This window comes from Onychostoma macrolepis, chromosome 03 (genome assembly GCF_012432095.1).
Source record: "Onychostoma macrolepis isolate SWU-2019 chromosome 03, ASM1243209v1, whole genome shotgun sequence".
Lineage (NCBI taxonomy): Eukaryota > Metazoa > Chordata > Actinopteri > Cypriniformes > Cyprinidae > Onychostoma > Onychostoma macrolepis.
Genome location: NC_081157.1, coordinates 48,008,118 through 48,030,080, shown reverse-complemented (window position 1 = coordinate 48,030,080; position 21,963 = coordinate 48,008,118). Strand labels below are relative to the sequence as shown.

The 21,963-nt window shown below is 37.1% G+C and overlaps 1 protein-coding gene and 1 long non-coding RNA gene across 2 annotated transcripts; both read left to right on the top strand.

The window, feature by feature from the left end:
• The first annotated feature begins 1,681 nt into the window (after positions 1 to 1,681).
• Positions 1,682 to 21,639, top strand: LOC131535802 (gastrula zinc finger protein XlCGF49.1-like). The gene is made up of 2 exons (XM_058768307.1): positions 1,682 to 1,904; positions 21,059 to 21,639. Exons 1-2 carry the CDS (start codon positions 1,781 to 1,783, stop codon positions 21,637 to 21,639), a joined length of 705 nt encoding a protein of 234 aa, XP_058624290.1. The 5' UTR covers positions 1,682 to 1,780.
• LOC131537341 (uncharacterized) lies at positions 1,911 to 9,241 on the top strand. The gene is made up of 3 exons (XR_009270252.1): positions 1,911 to 5,861; positions 8,805 to 8,957; positions 9,169 to 9,241. It is a non-coding gene; the product is annotated as an uncharacterized LOC131537341 (long non-coding RNA).
• Positions 21,640 to 21,963: the final 324 nt, after the last annotated feature.

Genomic DNA, 21,963 nt, shown 5'->3' with positions numbered 1-21,963 from the left:
GTATTGAGGTCTCTGTGTTCATTTGGGTAACAATTCTTTTGAGTGGACATATTATCTTAAAAGGATAATAAGCTGTCTACTTGCTTACTTACGTAAGTGAATTGCATGCTTTAATAGCATGGTTGTTTCCCAGTGCTACATTGTTTGAGTAAATTTTAGAAGCCATGACTGAGTGAAAAGTACTTAATTATTGCAGATTTAACTTAAAATAATCAAGTAAAATTTACTCATCAAACTCTAACTGGCCATGTTAATTTTACTTATTTCCTTTGCTAATTTGACCTAACTTAGCCAAGTAGATTTTACTTAAAATTTATAACTTGCCAAATAAAAATTAAGTAAATTTACTTATTTTTTTTTTCAGTGTGTGATGAACAATAAAGTGACATTCACTTGCAGAATGCTTCTGGGCACATTATAACGGAAGTGTTGATTTTCTGTTATATCAGTATTCATTTACTCATCATTATTTATCTCTTAGTGGAGCTTGTGTTGTAAGCTATGCTGCATTAAGTCAGTTATGGATCAGAGAAAGTATCCATGTCAAGGTTTTGTTGTCAAATTATGTTGATTGATGAATGATGATGATGCTGTTTATAATAACACTTGTTGAATTTGTGCTGGTCAGACTGAGAAAGACGTTAAAAACGGTTATTCAGTAAACTCTGTTCATCTTCACTGTGTCTCCTGCTCTTTCCTGCCTCTGTTTGATTGATTAACAACACACAAGTCAGTGAGAGATTGGTTGAAACAGAATTATGATATTCAGTCACAAGATGGAGCTGAAGCAGCATCGTCCTCATTAGGAGAGTCATATTTTGCTGTAAGCAATAATCCTGAAAGCATCCAGTCACTGGTAAAATGATTCAAATGTTTAATATGATATAATATTTGTAATTCATTTACAAAGTTTGCACATTTCAATTTTGAAGGCCTTGCTTTTCCAGGCTTTGTCACGAGCTGGTGCTACAGCAGGGTCTTAGGAGAGACATACTGGGTGCTTCTCAAACAAAAGGCTGTGACCTTTTTTTCTACTGTATATTTACGAAAAACATTACTAGTATTCTTTGCTTTTTTATTAACAATGTTCTCCAAATTGGTGCAGTAGTCGAAGAAAATGAATCAAATTTGGCTTGGATCCTGACCATTTCTTCTTATGTATGTGAAATTTTCCCAAAGTAATAAAAAATTGTTGAAAATAAGTTATTATTACCTTCATTGTATCCATGTATATCAAAATTATTCAACTTGGATATAGTGTTTTCCTTCTAATGAAATTTTCCATATCCACCCAAGAAATACTTGTGTACACAAAATATCATCCTTTTGTGTTCAGCAGAAGAAATAAATGTATACAGGTTTGGAACGACATGAGGGTCATTACATGAAAGTTTTATTTTGGGGGGGTGAACTATCCCTTTAAGTCATTCCACACAATCCTGCAGCCTGAACCACCTTTACAGTGTACCTCTTTTTGAGGAATCATCGGTATTGAAACAGAAACGATCACTCAAAAAGTGTTTTTTTTCTACCTTATTCCTTACCCCCATTTTTTTCTCTTTTTATATCATTATTATCCTCAACAATTGAGTGCTAAACTGTACGCTTCACACTCCAGAGCAGTGGGTGGCAGAAAAGGCGCCTTTATTTTTTATTTTTCCAAACTATCATCTGTCAAAACACGAGAAGAAGAAAAAGAAGAGATGCGCTCCGAGCTGCTGTTTCAAACAAAATTGTTGCGACGTTTTCAAAGCATCTCGAATCATTTACAAGTGAAAGCATGCATTCGGAGCAGGAGGAAGAACAGAAACCTATAAAGATAGCGTTTACTGAAGATTACAGAAAGGACACGAGTGATCCAGAACCCGTCAGAGTGAAGCATGAAGATGCTGAAGAAGAAGGAGGTTGGTGTTTATTCCTGGTTCTTCATTAATGATGCTGTGACATTAAGTGTTTTAAACCTGAAAGAATTTCATCAGATTTTATGGTTGTTCTCAGTCAGTATGAAGCCTATTCAGTCATTACACTGAAGTAAATGCAAAGATAAATTCTTATGGAAATTGGCTTATTAATAATAATAATAATAATAATAATAATAATAAAATAAATAAAGATGCTCACTGATATTAAAAGTTCTCAATTACCACACAACAAATGAGCAGAGCTAAATATGACAGGATTACCACAGCACTTTCTGTTGTACAGTATCACAAGAATTTACCATTAGATGCCGTATGTGGTTTTTCTGTTGTTTTTGTGTGGTAATTACAACACATTTGAGCAGAGCTAAATATGACAGGATTGCCATAGCACTTTCTATATACCAATAACTTACTACAATAATATGTGGTATTTTTGTTGGTTTTGTGTGGTATTTCCAAAACAATGACATCTAACTGGCAGAAATATAATGCTGTAGGATAGTATCAATTACAGTAATGTGATCTTTTGAAGGTCTTAAATAATAAAAATATATTTTAAATATATAATAATAATAATAATAATATGTATGTAAAATAATAAAAATATATTTTAACAGTTGATGACAGCTTGGCATTTTATCATACATTAATTCAGATCTTATAGTAGCTATGAGATATGGATTACCACAGCTTTTTTGTGTGTGTGTGTGGTAATACCAAAGTATTGGAGTAGAGCTAATTATGACAGGATTGCACAGCACTTTCTATATGATATATATTTACTGTAAAAAATACAGTCTGTGGTAATTTGTGTGTGTGTGTGTGTGTGTGTACTGGTTTTTGTGGTTTACGGGGACAAAAATTGTATAATGACATGGGTATGACAGAGGTATTACAATTTGAAGGTGGTTTATGAGGACACTGCCTATGTCCCCGTAATTCAAAAGGCTTTAAAAACATACTAAATGGTGTTTTTTTTTTAATCTAAAAATGCACAAAGTTTCCTGTAAGGGGTAGGGTTAGGTGTAGGGTTGGTGTAGGGCAATAACACATACAGTTTGTACAGTATAAAAACCATTACGCCTATGGAGAGCAGGAATTGAAGGTGGGGATTGTGAATGAACAGCACTCTCTCCACCTTTGATACCATGACTAAGATGCCCTATTGCTCCCCGGGCGCTGGAGCAATGGCTGCCCACTGCTCCGGGTGTGTGTTCACTGTGTGTGTGTGTGTGTGTGTGTGTGTGCATTTGTTCACTACTCGCTGTTGTGTGTGTGCACTTGGATGGGTTAAATGCAGAGCACCAATTTCGAGTATGGGTCACCATACTTGACAATACGTCACGATTTAACCTCTTAACTGACTATATACCTCATTATAAAGGCCTTAATTGCAGCTGTCACATTCTGAACTCTCTCTCCTCGCTTTATTTTCTGTCATTCCTTCCTCCTGTCCCCCAGAACCCTATCGAATAGACACTATTTAGTACAAGGATTTTCAGCCAACCCAGGGACCCCAAAATAAAAACAAAATAAAACCCTAAATTTTCTTGGTTACTCTTCAAATAAAAACAAAGAAAACAAAGAAAATTAATAAAATAAAAACAAAAGAAAATTAAATTAAATATTATATGTTAAAGTGATCTACATCTCACAATTTCATTCATAAAAATGTGCTACATTTAGCGGAGGATTGCTACCATGGAAAACAAACACTTTTAAAATAACATTAAATTTACACTAAAGTTACTAGGTGGCTGCAAATGACCACCCATTGGTTCATTTGACATTTCCATAAAAATTTTTTAGACTATATAAAATATTAAATACAAAAATTCACTAAAACTACTAAACCTGTGATTTTTTTATTTATAATAATAATAATAATTATTATTATAAAAATCACAAGTTTAGTACATTTTTGTACTGAAGAAGAAGTTGCAGTTATGCCACATTACAGTCAAACATGAACTTCTCTTTGTGTAATGATGTCACCACATCTGTGTGTATTGTGTGAAATACTCCTAATACGCACAAGGTTTGATTTGATATATTAATCTAAAACAACGAAAAGAGGGGCATTGCAACTGGGCACAGAAGCCTAAAACACTGCCTGAATTTGATGTAATGAGTAAGTTTTCACTTAAATCAAAGAAACAAACAATGTATAAATAAATAAACAAACTTACCCATGTTAATCCTTGGTCAATTCCAGCATTATGGACGTGACATTTGCAGTAAAAACTTGAAATATAAATTATCAGAGAATGTAAATAACAATATACTGAAACATATGTTTATATTTTTCTAAACCCCTAATCATAGAGTTTTGATATCAGAAAAAAAAACAGTCTATGCACGTGTTTTATATTTTAAATCGGGCAAATATGCATGCGTTACGGACGTGACAAAAAAGGACTTGAGTTTTTGGGAGTCAACATACTTTGTAGAAATTCTGCGAATTCAAATGCACAAGCCAAAATAAATAATACCAGCCGAAAGGATAAGGGTTGTCTCTCCATGGAACATAAATTATTTATTTTATTTTGTTTTTCATTTTTGCATTTATGAGGAAAAACCATTGTTACGGACGTGACGTCTCTCCGTTACGGACGTGACAGATCTGAAATTGTCACTTGTCTGACTCTGTCAAATCAGATAAAATGCTTTAAAAACTTTAACCGAGATCTATTTCTGGGTCTCTGTTGGGTATTTAAACCAACAAACATTTCCCTCTGAGACATGGTAAGGTTGCGCAATTAATAACGTTCAAACTGAAATCATCGCGTTGTATATTAGCCTGTGTTTGCGCGAGTGTGGTGTTAAAATGTAACCAGTGCGGATATGTTCAAAACTGAATTCAATCATGATTATTTGCTAATGTGGTGTTTACTTTAGACCCCGAATAATATAGAATTTGCTAATATACATCATCAGCTGTAATAAATGTTTACCAAGTCCCGGAGGTCGCCGCGGTGTCCGCTCAGAACAAGCTTCGGTGAATTGTCCGCTTGTTAGTGTGTACTGTGTAGGCCTGTGTCTGTGTGAAGAGTGGTATGCAAAATACAATCGTGTCACAATGATCGCAATAGTATGTTTGATGGCAATGTTTATTCCCAGTTTGCGTTGCTAAATGCGCAATCGTGATTCTAAATAGCTGCATTATGTTTGTCAAAATAGTTGCAGTGTAAGCCAATGCTTTAGACTATATTATTTATAGTCTCTAAAGATTACTTAATTAGTAGTTATGTTTTACCAAGTTTAATGGCTGGCATTTGGATGTTAAGAAGACTAAGACGCAGCAAAACGATCTGTGTGAAACAGATGTGCAAAAAAAGGTGAGCATAAAGTACTTACAGTATTTTCATTTAATGTTTAATGTGAACATCTTTAAGATATACTTTGAGATATTCTCTCACTTTTTGGGAGGCTCCATTTTTGTTTTTCCTGTATCTGTATGTAAAGTTTGCATTAAATAAATCAATACATTAATGAGTCAATAAATCTACATTATTATTATTGTTATTATTGTATTTATCATTATTTTGATTGTAATTATCACCTACCTCTGCTAGCTGGCAGCAACATGCCACAGTGACAGAAGAGTTTGTCTTAATTCATGTTTCTATAACAACAGCGTTCTCTGATTGGTGGATCTCGCTTTGGCGCACTTTCGGAATTTTGAACGTTTTACGTCACAGCGTTTCTCAACTGCCATCCGCGAGCTAGTTTTGCAAAGATGATGTGTTTCTGTTTATTTGATTTTTTCGAGGAGAACATGGTAGAAATAGGTCTTTCAAGTTACATCGACGAAAACAGACATTCACGTCGAAACCTTAAATAACGAGGAATGGGACTTCTCTAAAGAAGTACTCGTTAACTGGCCCACTGGGAGAAACCAGATGACGCAGTACGTCTCCAGAGTAGTGTACTTTGCTGGTGAGTAGCAACTTTACATTGTTGAAGTGCTTCTGCAATACTTTTATGTGTGTATATTGTGCCAACTGTGTTGTATTTGTCAGTTTAATTAGCCACGCAACAATATAGCACTGTCTTTACAGGTGCATCTCAATAAATTAGAATGTCGTGGAAAAGTTCATTTATTTCAGTAATTCAACTCAAATTGTGAAACTCGTGTATTAAATAAATTCAATGCACACAGACTGAAGTAGTTTGTGATGATTTTGGCTCACATTTAACAAAAACCCACCAATTCACTCTCAACAAATTAGAATACTTCATAAGACCAATGAAAAAATATATATTTTTAGTGAATTGTTGGCCTTCTGGAAAGTATGTTCATTTATTGTATATGTACTCAGTACTTGGTAGGGGCTCCTTTTGCTTTAATTACTGCCTCAATTCGGCGTGGCATGGAGGAGATCAGTTTGTGGCACTGCTGAGGTGGTATGGAAGCCCAGGTTTCTTTGACAGTGGCCTTCAGCTCATCTGCATTTTTTGGTCTCTTGTTTCTCATTTTCCTCTTGACAATACCCCATAGATTCTCTATGGGGTTCAGGTCTGGTGAGTTTGCTGGCCAGTCAAGCACACCAACACCATGGTCATTTAACCAACTTTTGGTGCTTTTGGCAGTGTGGGCAGGTGCCAAATCCTGCTGGAAAATGAAATCAGCATCTTTAAAAAGCTGGTCAGCAGAAGGAAGCATGAAGTGCTCCAAAATGTCTTGGTAAACGGGTGCGGTGACTTTGGTTTTCAAAAAACACAATGGACCGACACCAGCAGATGACATTGCACCCCAAATCATCACAGACTGTGGAAACTTAACACTGGACTTCAAGCAACTTGGGCTATGAGCTTCTCCAGCCTCCCTCCAGACTCTAGGACCTTGGTTTCCAAATGAAATACAAAACTTGCCCTCATCTGAAAAGAGGACTTTGGACCACTGGGCAACGGTCCAGTTCTTCTTCTCCTTAGCCCAGGTAAGACGCCTCTGACGTTGTCTGTGGTTCAGGAGAGGACAACTGTAGCCAAATTCCTTGACACGTCTGTGTGTGGTGGCTCTTGATGCCTTGACCCCAGCCTCAGTCCATTCCTTGTGAAGTTCACCCAAATTCTTGAATCGATTTTGCTTGACAATCCTCATAAGGCTGCGGTTCTCTCACTTGGTTGTGCATCTTTTTCTTCCACTCAACTTTCTGTTAACATGCTTGGATACAGCACTCTGTGAACAGCCAGCTTCTTTGGCAATGAATGTTTGTGGCTTACACAGGCAGATCAGCAGATCAGCAGTCTTCCCCATGATTGTGTAGCCTAGTGAACCAAACAGAGACCATTTTGAAGGCTCAGGAAACCTTTGCAGGTGTTTTGAGTTGATTAGCTGATTGGCATGTCACCATATTCTAATTTGTTGAGATAGTGAATTGGTGGGTTTTTGTTAAATGTGAGCCAAAATCATCACAATTAAAATAACCAAAGACTTAAACTACTTCAGTCTGTGTATTGAATTTATTTAATACACAAGTTTCACAATTTGAGTTAAAGTACTGAAATAAATGAACTTTTCCACGACATTCTAATTTATTGAGATGCACCTGTATATGCACAAGGCAGTAACAAAAGTCCACATACAAAACTTGCTTTACTTTGAGACCGGCAATTTTGAAAGTAATAAAATAAATAAATAAAAATAATTTTAAAAATCCGCTGTTCATAAATTGGATACTGGGATTTTCTAAAAAGGCCCACCAGAAGAGCCATGGTCATGAACTTAACTTCTGGTGGGTCAGTATATAGAAGGTAACTTACACCAGTGTTTCCCAACCTTTTTTCTGCCACGGCACAGTTTTGATATGTAAAAAATCCCATGGCACACCACTAAGCATTACCAAAAAAAAAAAAAAGATAGAAAGGGTAAATGTTTTTTTTCCCCCCAATAATTAAACATTGCGTCATCAGAGTTGGTATTTTGGCTTTATATGTGATCAGACACTTGCACTTGGTTTTTGACGAGCGAGTGATAGAGATCTGTGTTTCGTCCATCATTAGAACGGATGACGCGATAAATTAATAGCATCACGTTTTCACCAGTTTGCAGGTTATACATTTTATTGTAGCTACATGGGCACTCAGTTTCTCTTGCTGTTAATACATTTGGCCAAAATCTCACGATATAAAAGACGAACAGCTATGATATTTAAAATGTACAAAAGTGTATTGGCTACAATTAGACAGCAAATGCTAAGACTCTTCTCTGCTCTTTATACACACAAAAACATTAGCCTTTATAGACAGCATTTCTTGAGTAAAGAAAACGCTGTACTTATTCAAACATCAGTTCTTTATTTACCCTTGCATTGCAAAGAAGTAGACTGCGCGTCGGCAGCACTTCATTCTGAATGGAGGTGGGGTGGAGTTATGAGGTTTGACTGACAATTTGAGGATCCAATGGCGTTACGAGGTTTAGTCACAAGCTCTTTTGAATGCTTTTCATTGGTTAAATAGTTGTAAAACCCACAAACCGACATAATGACCAATAGAACTGATTTAAAATAATAACAAAATATAATAGGGATAAGGAAGTTTTTGATCATTTTCCACAGCACACCTGACAACTTGTCACGGCACACTAGTGTGCCGAGGAACAGTGGTTGGGAAACACTGACTTACACTAACGAATCATGTTCATATTGAGTTAGTTAGGCACAGCACTTACTATACATTACATTGTATTACAAGTATAAAGTGCTGATACTTTTGTCCTCTTTTGTACTTTGTAAATGTATTTTACAACAAGTGTCATCCACATAGATCGTCTGTTCCAGCTCTTGAATGATACTTTGTTTTTTTTAGTGGTATTAATGATATGAAATCCTGATGACATGTCAACCCTATTGTTTACATTTTTATTTTAATATTATTGAGTCACGCCTGGATGAAAACCTTCTCAAAGAAAGAGACCGATTAATTGGGAGGATTAAGCCTGGTGCTGGTGTGCCTGGCAAAGAAGAATTGTAAAGCCAAAAAAAAAAAAAAAACTGACAGATGATGTGACAAATTCCTTTCAGCTCAGCCTTGGTAAGTACACTCATTTTGCCAGTCCTTAATATCCACCATATTTTACAACAGAAGTATTTCAATATAAAGCAGCATAACATACGAAAATAAATCAATAAATGTGAAACACTGGGATCATTTTAAACAACTTTAGTTCCACACACAGTGACATAATTAGGATTTAGGTTCTTGTTAATACTTCGGTCACATATTTTTCTTTTCTTTTTTTCAGCCAGCAAAAGTAAGGAAAACTGAATCAAAACCCGGCCAGCATTTGATGCAGCAATTAATTAAACAGAGGTCTGAGAAAACACAGGCAAGTATGAAATACTGCTACTATCAGTTATATAGAAATATTAAGACTTTTCATACATGAGTAACTCTGGGTCATTCTAAACCCTGGCTAAATGGAGTCCTGGGTTACCTTTAATCATGTTTCACACTGCTCGTACTATACCTGGAGTTAACTGTTAATCCTGGATATTCATAAACTGACGTTTCACACTGTATGCTCCTAAATTAACATTTTGCATATTTACGGTGTCAGTGTTACTGATTGGACGAACATAGCATGCAAAATGTTTACATAAAGCTTCTAGCAGTTGGTTGTATGACTGTAAGTCATTGTATTTAAATGCTGTTGAAGCTAGAAACGTGTATACCAATGTCATATGTATCTTTTGAGACAGTCCCTAAATTAGCAAATATCAAACTTCCAAAGTAAAGCCAGTTTTATGCCAGTGCTCAACCTATAGGTAATATCTCCTGCATAATTTAGAATGTTACATTGCATTTTAACAAATAATAAAAAAAAAATTAACCATAGAACACAGATCCATTAGTTTTACACTCCAGGCACTACTTCACAACATGCATACAAATTGAATAAATATTTAATATAAATCTAAATTAAAGTGCAAAGAAGCCATTTTTCCTAGGACAGACGTCTTTTCTTTTTTTTTTTTTGACAATCCTGTATTAAAAACTTTTTTTTAGTAAATGTGTGTATTACTTATGCTTCTTTTAAAGGCACCTGTAAATGAATCAATTAATGACATGCATAGAAGAATGAAGGAGCTTCAGGACGAGAACAAGCAGCTCAGAGATGAGCTTCAAAACTGCAGAAGACAAATGAATGCACAGAGATCCCTGGAGTCACTTCTTTCAGGTATTTACATTTATTAATTTAACAAATTCATTTATAATCTAACAAACATTATAAAACAAGCAAGTATAAAAGATGGTAGACACTTTTAGATTTCTGCAAATTGTTTAAAATGTGGTTCTCTTTCAATGTGCAATTTTATAACAAGTAAAATACTGTGTCAAAATCTTGTTACAGAGATTCCTGGTCTTCTTAATGATGTAAAAAGTCTTAGGGAGTCACAACCTCGAACTGAAGCTGAGGTAATCAATAAATTCATTTGTAAGAAAGTTTTGGTTCTCAAATTTGATTTGACAAGTGGTGGTCTAAAAGCGGCATGCGCAAGGCCACGCACATTAATCCGCTGCTCATTAGGGCTGGGCGATATTATCACTAATATTCGATATATCGCAATGATTATGAAAATATCATGAATATCAAATATGTAAGGGATAATCAACGGCTAGCTGTGCATTAAACGATTTGAATGCACGACGTGGAGGCGAAGAATTACCCGACGCGCAGCGGAGTTCATGCCATAGTCATTTGCCAGCATTCACATATTAAAGACGTTAATAATATTTGCGCTGCAATATTTGACCAGAACGATAAAAATGACGGTTATTTTCGTCTGCATTACTATTCAACTGTAACTGTATGTTACTATGGTTACCAATGTTTATAGGAAGCGCATTAATATAGAATGTGATTAAACTGACCTGGAACTACCTGTGCAGTTCAACGAATTTAATCAACACCTGCCAGCCAATCAGAATCCAGTTTTGAGACAGTCCCTAAATTAGCAAATATCAAACTTCCAAAGTAAAGCCAGTTTTATGCCAGTGCTCTACCTATAGGTAATATCTCCTGCATAATTTAGAATGTTACATTGCATTTTAACAAATAAAAAAATTTTTAACCATAGAACACAGATCCATTAGTTTTACACTCCAGGCACTACTTCACAACATGCATACAAATTGAATAAATATTTAATATAAATCAAAATTAAAGTGCAAATAAGCCAGTTTTCCTAGGACAGACGTCTTTTTTTTTTTGTTGACAATCCTGTATTAAAAACTTTTTTTTAGTAAATGTGTGTATTACTTATGCTTCTTTTAAAGGCACCTGTAAATGAATCAATTAATGACATGCATAGAAGAATGAAGGAGCTTCAGGACGAGAACAAGCAGCTCAGAGATGAGCTTCAAAACTGCAGAAGACAAATGAATGCACAGAGATCCCTGGAGTCACTTCTTTCAGGTATTTACATTTATTAATTTAACAAATTAATTTATAATCTAACAAACATTATAAAACAAGCAAGTATAAAAGATGGTAGACACTTTTAGATTTCTGCAAATTGTTTAAAATGTGGTTCTCTTTCAATGTGCAATTTTATAACAAGTAAAATACTGTGTCAAAATCTTGTTACAGAGATTCCTGGTCTTCTTAATGATGTAAAAAGTCTTAGGGAGTCACAACCTCGAACTGAAGCTGAGGTAATCAATAACTTCATTTGTAAGAAAGTTTTGGTTCTCAAATTTGATTTGACAAGTGGTGGTCTAAGAGTGGCATGCGCAGGCCACGCACATGAATCCGCTGCTCATTAGGGCTGGGCGATATTATCACTAATATTTGATATATCGCAATGATTATGAAAATATCATGAATATCAAATATGTAAGGGATAATCAACGGCTAGCTGTGCATTAAACGATTTGAATGCACGACGTGGAGGCGAAGAATTACCCGACGCGCAGCGGAGTTCATGCCATAGTCATTTGCCAGCATTCACATATTAAAGACGTTAATAATATTTGCGCTGCAATATTTGACCAGAACGATAAAAATGACGGTTATTTTCGTCTGCATTACTATTCAACTGTAACTGTATGTTACTATGGTTACCAATGTTTATAGGAAGCGCATTAATATAGAATGTGATTAAACTGACCTGGAACTACCTGTGCAGTTCAACGAATTTAATCAACACCTGCCAGCCAATCAGAATCCAGTATTCAGACAGACCATGGCATAATTCAAATTCAAGCATACTTTCCCAAAAGAATGCACCGAACGTCCAATATTACATACCTTTAAGTGTTACCGCGCAAGAGACGATATATATCGAATATTGTAAAAAAATTTGTAAATATCGAGATATAAAAAAAATGTTTATATACCGCCCAGCCCTACTGCTCATAGAGCACGTGAATATTTTTGGTGCTTTATTAGCCCTGAATGGTTAAATACACATACTTATGTGTCAAAATGCCTGTCTTTGCAAGTATCCTTGTAAACACAGTCATTTAGGTCTTAGGGTGTACTCACACTAGGCACGGTTGTCTTGAATCGAGCCCGAGCGCGATTGTCATAATTTCTAACTGACATGCACTGCTTCAAGTCAGATGCAGTGCTTCAAAAACAACAGTGCAACAAATGATGGTACATTCAGCTATAATTCCGTGAAAACAGCAATCCCGTCAGCTTGACGTTAACACTTGTCTGGGACAAGTGGATTTTTTTAAGGGGCAAGTAAAAGATCATTTTACTTGCCCAACTGGACAAGTAGCGTGAATAAAACTTTGCAATTAATGTGTGTAGTGTAGTTTACAAATGTCTTAAATATGAAGACAAAAACAACCGCGTGTCAATGCATGCTGATGAACTTTTATCATAGTTTATACAGGGTTCCCGCGGGCCCTTAAAAAGTCTTAAGTTTACTTGCATCAAATTTAAGGTCTTAAAAGTCTTAAGTTTACTTGCATCAAATTTAAGGTCTTAAAAGTCTTAAGTTTACTTGCATCAAATTTAAGGTCTTAAAAGTCTTAAGTTTACTTGCATCAAATTTAAGGTCTTAAAAGTCTTAAGTTTACTTGCATCAAATTTAAGGTCTTAAAAGTCTTAAGTTTACTTGCATCAAATTTAAGGTCTTAAAAGTCTTAAGTTTACTTGCATCAAATTTAAGGTCTTAAAAGTCTTAAGTTTACTTGCATCAAATTTAAGGTCTTAAAAGTCTTAAGTTTACTTGCATCAAATTTAAGGTCTTAAAAAGTCTTAAATCGTACTTCTTTTGACCCAGTTGGCTCCCCTTGTCTTTGAAGGGCTTTCCAATCTCTTCTCCATTGGTGAAAGTCACGCCTGATGCCAGCAAACTTAGGAAGGGAGGCTGGCTTCAGTTTAATAGCTGGTGTTGGGTAGCTGATGGAAGTCACCACTCAATTGAGAGTGTTTTTAAACGGTCTCTGAGGTCCTCTTCAGACAGTACTGTGCACATCCGAACAACATTGTTGGTCAGCCAGGAGAATTGGCGTTTTGCTGTTGTTCTGTTGGCTTTAAGCTGCTTCAACGACTTTGAGTCAGCCATCCTCTATTCCAGCAGGATACAGGTCAAGTGATGGTTTACACTTCTTTATTCAGTGTCTTACCAGGTTTCTGGCTTTCCAGGCTTAGCTGGTCGCTGTTCTGGTTTCTCTTTTCCAGTCTCCACAGCCCGGTTTTTCACCGTCAAGTGAATCCTCACTGTTTTGAGGTACTAAATGTGCAGAACTCTCCCACTTGAAAAGACTGCCCACTACAAAGAGATTTCAACTGGAATTCACTCATTGACCACACTTTTGCTCTTCTTTTATTGCCCTTCTTTATTTTGAAAGTTCGATGCAATGAGTCAATTAATCAGGTGAAAAACCTTTAAACAAATACAAACACCACTTTAAGAGCAAGCACAAGTAAATACAAATCAAGCAAACAAGATTTAAATCCTTGGTTTCAAATTACCATAAAACAGCATGTAACCACAACAGATATGTGAACATTTATGCAGTAAACACACTGTTTTTTAACTTTGATGATCTTAAACACTTAATGATCTTTAACAGCTTTTCATCTGAACACATTTTAAATGTATATAAACAATAACTGCCACAATTTAAATCTATTAAACAAACCAATCATGTTGAAATATGATACAAACAAAAGAAAAATCCAATTTCAATCAAAAGAAAAATATAAAAGCTCACCGGCTACATCTCCATTGATTGTAGTGGGCTTAAGGTGAATCCCATTTCTCTGTCTTACCCCTTCCCCTACGTCTTACCCCTAGCCCTTGTCCTTCGAAACCGAGTGGTAAGCGCTAGGGGTGAAAACATACCCCTATGAAATGAGACACCACTTGGTTACGACGTCATCATACACCGTCGCTAGCTGGCTGCTATGTCATCAGAGCCGACAAGTGTCGATCACAAACTTTGGATCGTTTTACAAACTTGTTAAAACTGTAGACATGCATGGAGTCCATTCAAGGCTAGTCTGCGGGACTGTTGTGCAAATCAGCAATGTAACGTTAGCGTCGCAAACTAGCGATTTTTTAAAAACGTTTCAATTAAGAACATGGTTGCAAATATATATGTACAGGACTGTCTAGAGCACAAAACAAGACTGTCGTAATTTTTAAATAAATTATTTAAGCCGAAAACACTTGATTGTTGCCGGTTGCGCAGTGTGTTCTGGGTACCCCTCGGTTTCAAGTAAGCTCGCGAAAATGCTTGGTTTTAAGGGGTATCTACCCCTTCCCCTTAACCCTACCCCTCGATCAAAACGAGAATTGGGATAGCCCTTACTCTCACGTGAACGCGCAAAACTAAGGGGAAGGGGTAAGACAGAGAAATGGGATTCACCCTTAATTCTGCACAAGAGTTCACTTCAGTCAAAGTAAGGGCAAGTTTGCCACACTCCTTTCTCAGTGCTGCTTTCTACTGCTACTTTCTACCCTGACTTTGTTTGCTCTGCCAATTAGCAGATCAGCTTCACCTGGTGCACCTGCCTGGTGCATTCTGGCTGGGAGGGGTGCCCCCAGCAGTCAGTTTGCCGCAACAGTTACTGCATATAGTTTTGGTTTAGCTACAAACCCGTGCCCGACCCGAGCCCGAAGCTACTCATTAAACATTAACCCGAACCAAAACCCGCAAGTATTTCGAGACCCATCGGGCTCTGGTCGGGTAGCAGACCTCTAAGCTGTAGTGATGTTATGTTCATTAGCGAATCATTCTTTTTGAACAAATCTTTTAGATGAACGAATCGTTCTCGTTCACATAATCCATTGACTCATATTTCTCGTTCACTGAAATTCCTCCCTCCACAGCAGAGCGGCAGGTTTCATCCTTAAATCGATCGACTAAACCTCAAGCCAATAGCATTCGAGTATGAGATGTGAAGGAGCATGTGATTTGTTGAATGTAGTGAAGGAATACGCCCTTCACTGAGCATGTTGCTTTTGAGTCTGAACGAGAGAGAGAACTCATTCGTGAACATGAAGAACCAGTTGTTGAACGATAATGATGGCGAACAGAGCTTGGCTCGTGTAGTTTGGCATATTTGCAGCAAAGAAAGAAATTTTACCATTGTAATGAAAACTTACCCACTACTTTGTTCTAGACAGTAAAAGTACTGTTTTAGACATTTTAAAAGTAAATTGTTCAAAGTGCAAAATTCACCACGAAACTAAGTCTAAAACACCTAGTGGGTCAGTTTTCATTACAATGGTAAAGTGTAAATATCTTTCTTTGCTGCAGATATGCCAAACTACACAAGCCAAGCTCTGTTCGCCATCATTATCATTCAACAACTGGTTATTTTCATTCACAAATGTTAATTATGCAAGAAAACCTTATGTTTTGGTCATCTGAACCACTTATTTAGACTTATTTATTTAATGAGTAAATTAGGCACACATTTTAATAAAGCCAAATCAGTTTTTTTGTAACAAGTAAATACAGTAGGCCTACTTCTTGACATAAGTCTTAAGACATAATAACACATAAGACACTTTTTTTTCCGCCACCTGCTGGCGAATTTATGTCATATATAGAAATGGTCAGTGAACAAACTGAAAATGAATGAATCTCTTGAAAGAATAAAAATTTCCATCACTCCTAAGCTGTCCAATTTTCCCTTGCAGGAAAGGTGAGATGTGCTTACCCTGATGTGAATACAAGATCCTTAAATGAAGCAGCTCGCAACAAACTCTCAAATGAGCGCAAGCTTAGCAGCCGCATGATGTACTAATTTTGTTTTATGTCATTGTGCTTTCACCATAGTTTGTAGGGTATAAAGATGTGATGGTGTTGTGAATAAAATGTGTTGAACTGTAATACCACAAGTGTCTATGGTATGTCACATTCTAACATGACCTCCTGTAGTAATTTACCTTTTGGAGCTCATTTATAAAATGCTGAGCCGTCCTACATTTTCTCTAATGTGTGTACGTGTGATACGTAGAACGAACGTATGCACAGAAAACGTGCGTACGCCTCTCTTTTATTATTAAAATCTGTGCAGCTGAATGGTTTCAGATCACTGCCTTGTAAATGAACCCTAATTAATGTCATTAACGTTTAAAATAGCACCAGTCAACGTCAAAATCCTTTACTTTAGAATAGCAAGCTGCAAGAATAGCTTAGATTTCCAAAAACCTGCTGCACTCAAATAAGCAAAAGTGTGTACATCTGAGGGATGGGCGATATGGGCTTTAAAATTATCATGATATTTCTGCTATTTATTGTGATAATGTAAATGACAATAATTCAGGGAATCCTGTTTCTTTAGAGCAAAATATTATCATTCCTATTTTTCCCAAAATTGGGTTTTGTGAGCATTACTGAGGACACACTAGAGGACTTCACGGGTCCAAAAAGAGATCCGTAAATGTGCTGCACGGAGCTGACCCGGACCTGTATTTTATTTGAAAGTGGGACCCGAACCCATGCAAACCCGAGAAATGCCTTAAATGTACTACCAGGACCCGACCATTATTTGAAAGTTGGACCCAAACCCGGCTGGGAAGACACAGACCCGACAGCAAATGCTAAGTCAATAAACATTTTTGCCTTAACTACTGTTAGTAGCCTTCTCCCTGACTGCGATGCATGCAATCCTTCTTGCCAATAAATTTCCATCCATGTTAGGCTGTTCCTAGGGCTGGGCTTTATATAGCATACGATTGTCACGCGCATCTCGTCAGTAAAGCCGGTTCCGTGATTAGCGCTAAATCTCCATCAGCTGCTTTCAAATGGAGCGGCATTTAATACACAGAGCCGTAGTTCACTGACAAGCTACGCAATATTGCGCCTTCGATTATGAACACGGTTTAGCGTAGCTTATCAGTGAACTACGGCTCTGTGTATTAACTGCCGCTCCATTTGAAAGCAGGTGATGGCGATTTACTGCTAATCATGGAACCGGCTTTACTGACGAGATGCGCATGATAAACGAATACGATTAATTGCACAGCCCTAGCTCCACGAATGAAATCCCTAATATGGACAAAGGTATCCAGCTATCGCTGAATAAAACGCACAATGGAGATAGAGAAATTTTAACAGATGAAACTTGAAGACAATAAACATACGATTGCACAAAATAAATGGTTTATCTGTGTTCTTAATGCAATCTTAGGTATGTTTTATAAGGAAAGTATATTTGTAATGCAATGCTAATCGACATCACTGTATAATACTAGCATTCTGTAATACGAAACCACTTCTGGTCACAAAAAGAACTTATTTCAAACACTCAAATATGTTAAGTTAATTTGGAGAAAAAGCATGTCAATAAATGAAATCTTTGTTGGACAACAGGTTTGTAAACAGGCTCATACACAATGCAAAACTTTATCGCACACATGTTACTGTAGTACACTTATCCAGACCGATTTTTGCGATAAACTCCTCCTCAATTCCATGTCCGTCTTCCACGATGTCGCTCCACAGTGTTGCACACAGAAATATGTCATCAACTAGACTTTATCGCTATTATTGGGGGAAGACAAATTTTTATCGTGGGGAGAATTTTTACCGGTATACCACAAACGATAAGATATCGCCCATCCCGAAGTATAGTTACGTGCAATTTCTTTCCCCACTGTTTAACTTCACAGACAAAACCGATTATGAGAAGGAGGTAGCAGGAATGCTTAGGTAGCTAGCTTGAAGCCAGTGGGGCTGTCGGTAAGAACAGAAGGTCCAGTCTAGTCACATCAGGTATAATAGTCTTTATTACACAACCAAGGAGGTTTTGTGTGTATAGTGGTGTGCGTGTGGTTTCTATAAGGGAACAGAAATACAGAGTTTCAGTCAATAAACATTTCAATAAAGCGCATGACTAAACAGAAAATATGGCAGGTATGAAACACATGAACACATTTTAGGATAAACTTAAGTCATACAAAATAAGCACTTACAGTGAGGAAAATAAGTATTTGAACACCCTGCTATTTTGCAAGTTCTCCTACTTAGAAATCATGGAGGGGTCTGAAATTGTCATCGTAGGTGCATGTCCACTGTGAGAGACATAATCTAAAAAAAAAAATCCAGAAATCACAATGTATGATTTTTTAACTATTTATTTGTATGATACAGCTGCAAATAAGTATTTGAACACCTGAGAAAATCAATGTTATTATTTGGTACAGTAGCCTTTGTTTGCAATTACAGAGGTCAAACGTTTCCTGTAGTTTTTCACCAGGTTTGCACACACTGCAGGAGGGATTTTGGCCCACTCCTCCACACAGATCTTCTCTAGATCAGTCAGGTTTCTGGCCTGTCGCTGAGAAACACGGAGTTTGAGCTCCTCCAAAGATTCTCTATTGGGTTTAGGTCTGAGACTGGCTAGGCCACGCCAGAACCTTGATATGCTTCTTACAGAGCCACTCCTTAGTTATCCTGGCTGTGTGCTTCGGTCATTGTCATGTTGGAAGACCCAGCCTCGACCCATCTTTAATGCTCTAACTGAGGGAAGGAGGTTGTTCCCAAAATCTCGCAATACATGGCCCCGGTCATCCTCTCCTTAATACAGTGCAGTCGCCCTGTCCCATGTGCAGAAAAACACCCCAAAGCATGATGCTACCACCCCATGCTTCACAGTAGGGATGGTGTTCTTGGGATGGTACTCATCATTCTTCTTCCTCCAAACACGTTTAGTGGAATTATGACCAAAAGTTATATTTTGGTCTCATCTGACCACATGACTTTCTCCCATGACTCCTCTGGATCATCCAAATGGTCATTGGCAAACTTAAGTCGGGCCTGGACATGTGCTGGTTTAAGCAGGGGAACCTTCCGTGCCATGCATGATTTCAAACCATGACGTCTTAGTGTATTACCAACAGTAACCTTGGAAACGGTGGTCCCAGCTCTTTTCAGGTCATTGACCAGCTCCTCCCGTGTAGTTCTGGGCTGATTTCTCACCTTTCTTAGGATCATTGAGACCCCACGAGGTGAGATCTTGCATGGAGCCCCAGTCCGAGGGAGATTGACAGTCATGTTTAGCTTCTTCCATTTTCTAATGATTGCTCCAACAGTGGACCTTTTTTCACCAAGCTGCTTGGCAATTTCCCCGTAGCCCTTTCCAGCCTTGTGGAGGTGTACAATTTTGTTTCTAGTGTCTTTGGACAGCTCTTTGGTCTTGGCCATGTTAGTAGTTGGATTCTTACTGATTGTATGGGGTGGACAGGTGTCTTTATGCAGCTAACGACCTCAAACAGGTGCATCTAATTTAGGATAATAAATGGAGTGGAGGTGGACATTTTAAAGGCAGACTAACAGGTCTTTGAGGGTCAGAATTCTAGCTGATAGACAGGTGTTCAAATACTTATTTGCAGCTGTATCATACAAATAAATAGTTAAAAATCATACATTGTGATTTCTGGATTTTTTTAGATTATGTCTCTCACAGTGGACATGCACCTACGATGACAATTTCAGACCCCTCCATGATTTCTAAGTGGGAGAACTTGCAAAATAGCAGGGTGTTCAAATACTTATTTTCCTCACTGTATATGTTCAATCATGCACACGCAGGAAAAACACAATGTAAGCAACAAAACTCAGTCCTCTGCACAGTACAGCCATATGCAACAAAAGGGCAAGCTGTGGGTACAGGTGAGACAGTCCTGATTGGCTTGAGATTGGGTGGGGGGAGCTTGGGGCTAACATGGAAATGAACAGGCTGAGAAGGGTGTGGTAGTGCCTTGAGGTTGCAGCAAAGGGACACAAAAACTTCTCAACAGACTGTGTTTTTGTAACTAGTGTGTTTTTAACATAAACTTGTGTGTGAAAGAGAACTTAGTTTAGTACTCACATGCTGTGTGACAGCGCTTTCTGATCATGTGTTTCGAATGTGTGCGTCCAGAAAATGTATATCAGAAATTTAAACTGATATGGCTTTAAAACGCATGATTTCAGCACGATATACAAGATAATCAATACCAAACAGATGTTTTTTTGGCAGATATCTGAGATACAAGCTGAAATTTCACATTCCTGTCCTGGAAAAGGGGGAGGGGAGCAGCAACTCATTTGCATTTAAAGAGACATGCACTAAAACAGAGTGTTTCTGTCTCTACTCAAAACAGTCATATTCAAAATTATATAATACATGACCTGTGGGGTATTTTGAGCTGAAAACTTAAGACACATTCTGGGGACACTTGAGATTTGTATTACATCTTGTAAAAAGGGGCATAATAGGTGACCTTTAAGTAGTTTTAGATTGTGTTTGTTGTAATTGGAAAATCATTTAGAGCTCTGCAGTAATATAATAATCAAATAGCAAGGGACACTTTCTGTAAACTGGGTACTTTTTATCCAACAAAATTATTTTTGTTAGATAACTGTGTAGTTGATCAAGCATATTTAATAGTTCTTATTATAGAAACATGGAATTTGTGCCTATAATGTTTTAAAAATCATAATTTGAAGATCAATGTACCTCATTCATGAAAAGTTTCAGAGATTTGTGTGTGTGTGTATATATATATATATATATATATATAGATGTATTCATAAAACGTCATCTAAATGATCAAAATGTTGTATAGCAATTGTCTACTTTCTGCAGTTACATCAAGATTCACTTTTATGTCTTTTCACATTTCTTTTTTTGTGAGTTGATAAAAATAAACCATTTTTTTTTTTTTCAGAGGTGATTGAAGAAAACGTTGAGGGAAAAAATCACTTAAGAACTGAGAAAAAACCTTTGAGTTGCACTCAAACTAAACAGAAAGTTTTAAAGAAAAGAAGAGCCAAGAAATCTTTCACCTGCACCCAGTGTGGAAAGAGTTTGACATGCAAATATAGTCTTGATGTTCACATGAGAGTTCACACTGGAGAGAGACCGTACACGTGTTCACACTGTGACAAGCGATTCAGTCAGTCAGGAGACCTGAAAAAACATGCGAGGATCCACACTGGAGAGAAACCATACACATGTGATCAGTGCGGGAGGAGTTTCAGACTAAAAGGAAGCCTTACGGCACATATGACAGTTCATACACGAGAGAAACTGTTTACTTGTGATCAGTGTGGAAAGAGTTTCACACAATCACCAAGCCTTAAGGATCACATGAACATCCATACTGGAGAGAAACCATACGCATGTGATCAATGCGGCAAAACATTTATGTGGGCTTCAGTACTGAAGAAACACCTGAATGTTCATATGCAAGAGAAGCCACATCTATGTTTTTTGTGTGGAAAAGATTTTCATGTCAGCAAAATTTGAATGAACATCAGAAAATACACACTGGTGTGAGAGAGTATATGTGCTTTGAGTGTGAAAAGACTTTTATTTCAGCAAAGTGTTTAAAACGGCATGAGAGGATTCACACTGGAGAGAAACCTTACAAGTGTTCACACTGTGACAAGAGATTCAGTGATTCAACAAATCTGAAAAAACATGAGAGGATCCACACTGGAGAGAAACCGTACACATGTGATCAGTGCGAGAAAAGTTTCACACTATCAGCAAGCCTTAAGGATCACATGAACATCCACACTGGAGAAAAACCGTACGCATGTCATCAGTGCGGGAAGAGTTTCAGACAAA

Coding starts and splice junctions, on each gene's coding strand:
- LOC131535802 (XM_058768307.1), top strand. CDS start 1,781: ATGCATTCGGAGCAGGAGGAAGAACAGAAACCTATAAAGATAGCGTTT. Junction 1,905..21,058: donor AGATGCTGAAGAAGAAGGAG/GTTGGTGTTTAT, acceptor TTTTTTTTTCAG/AGGTGATTGAAGAAAACGTT.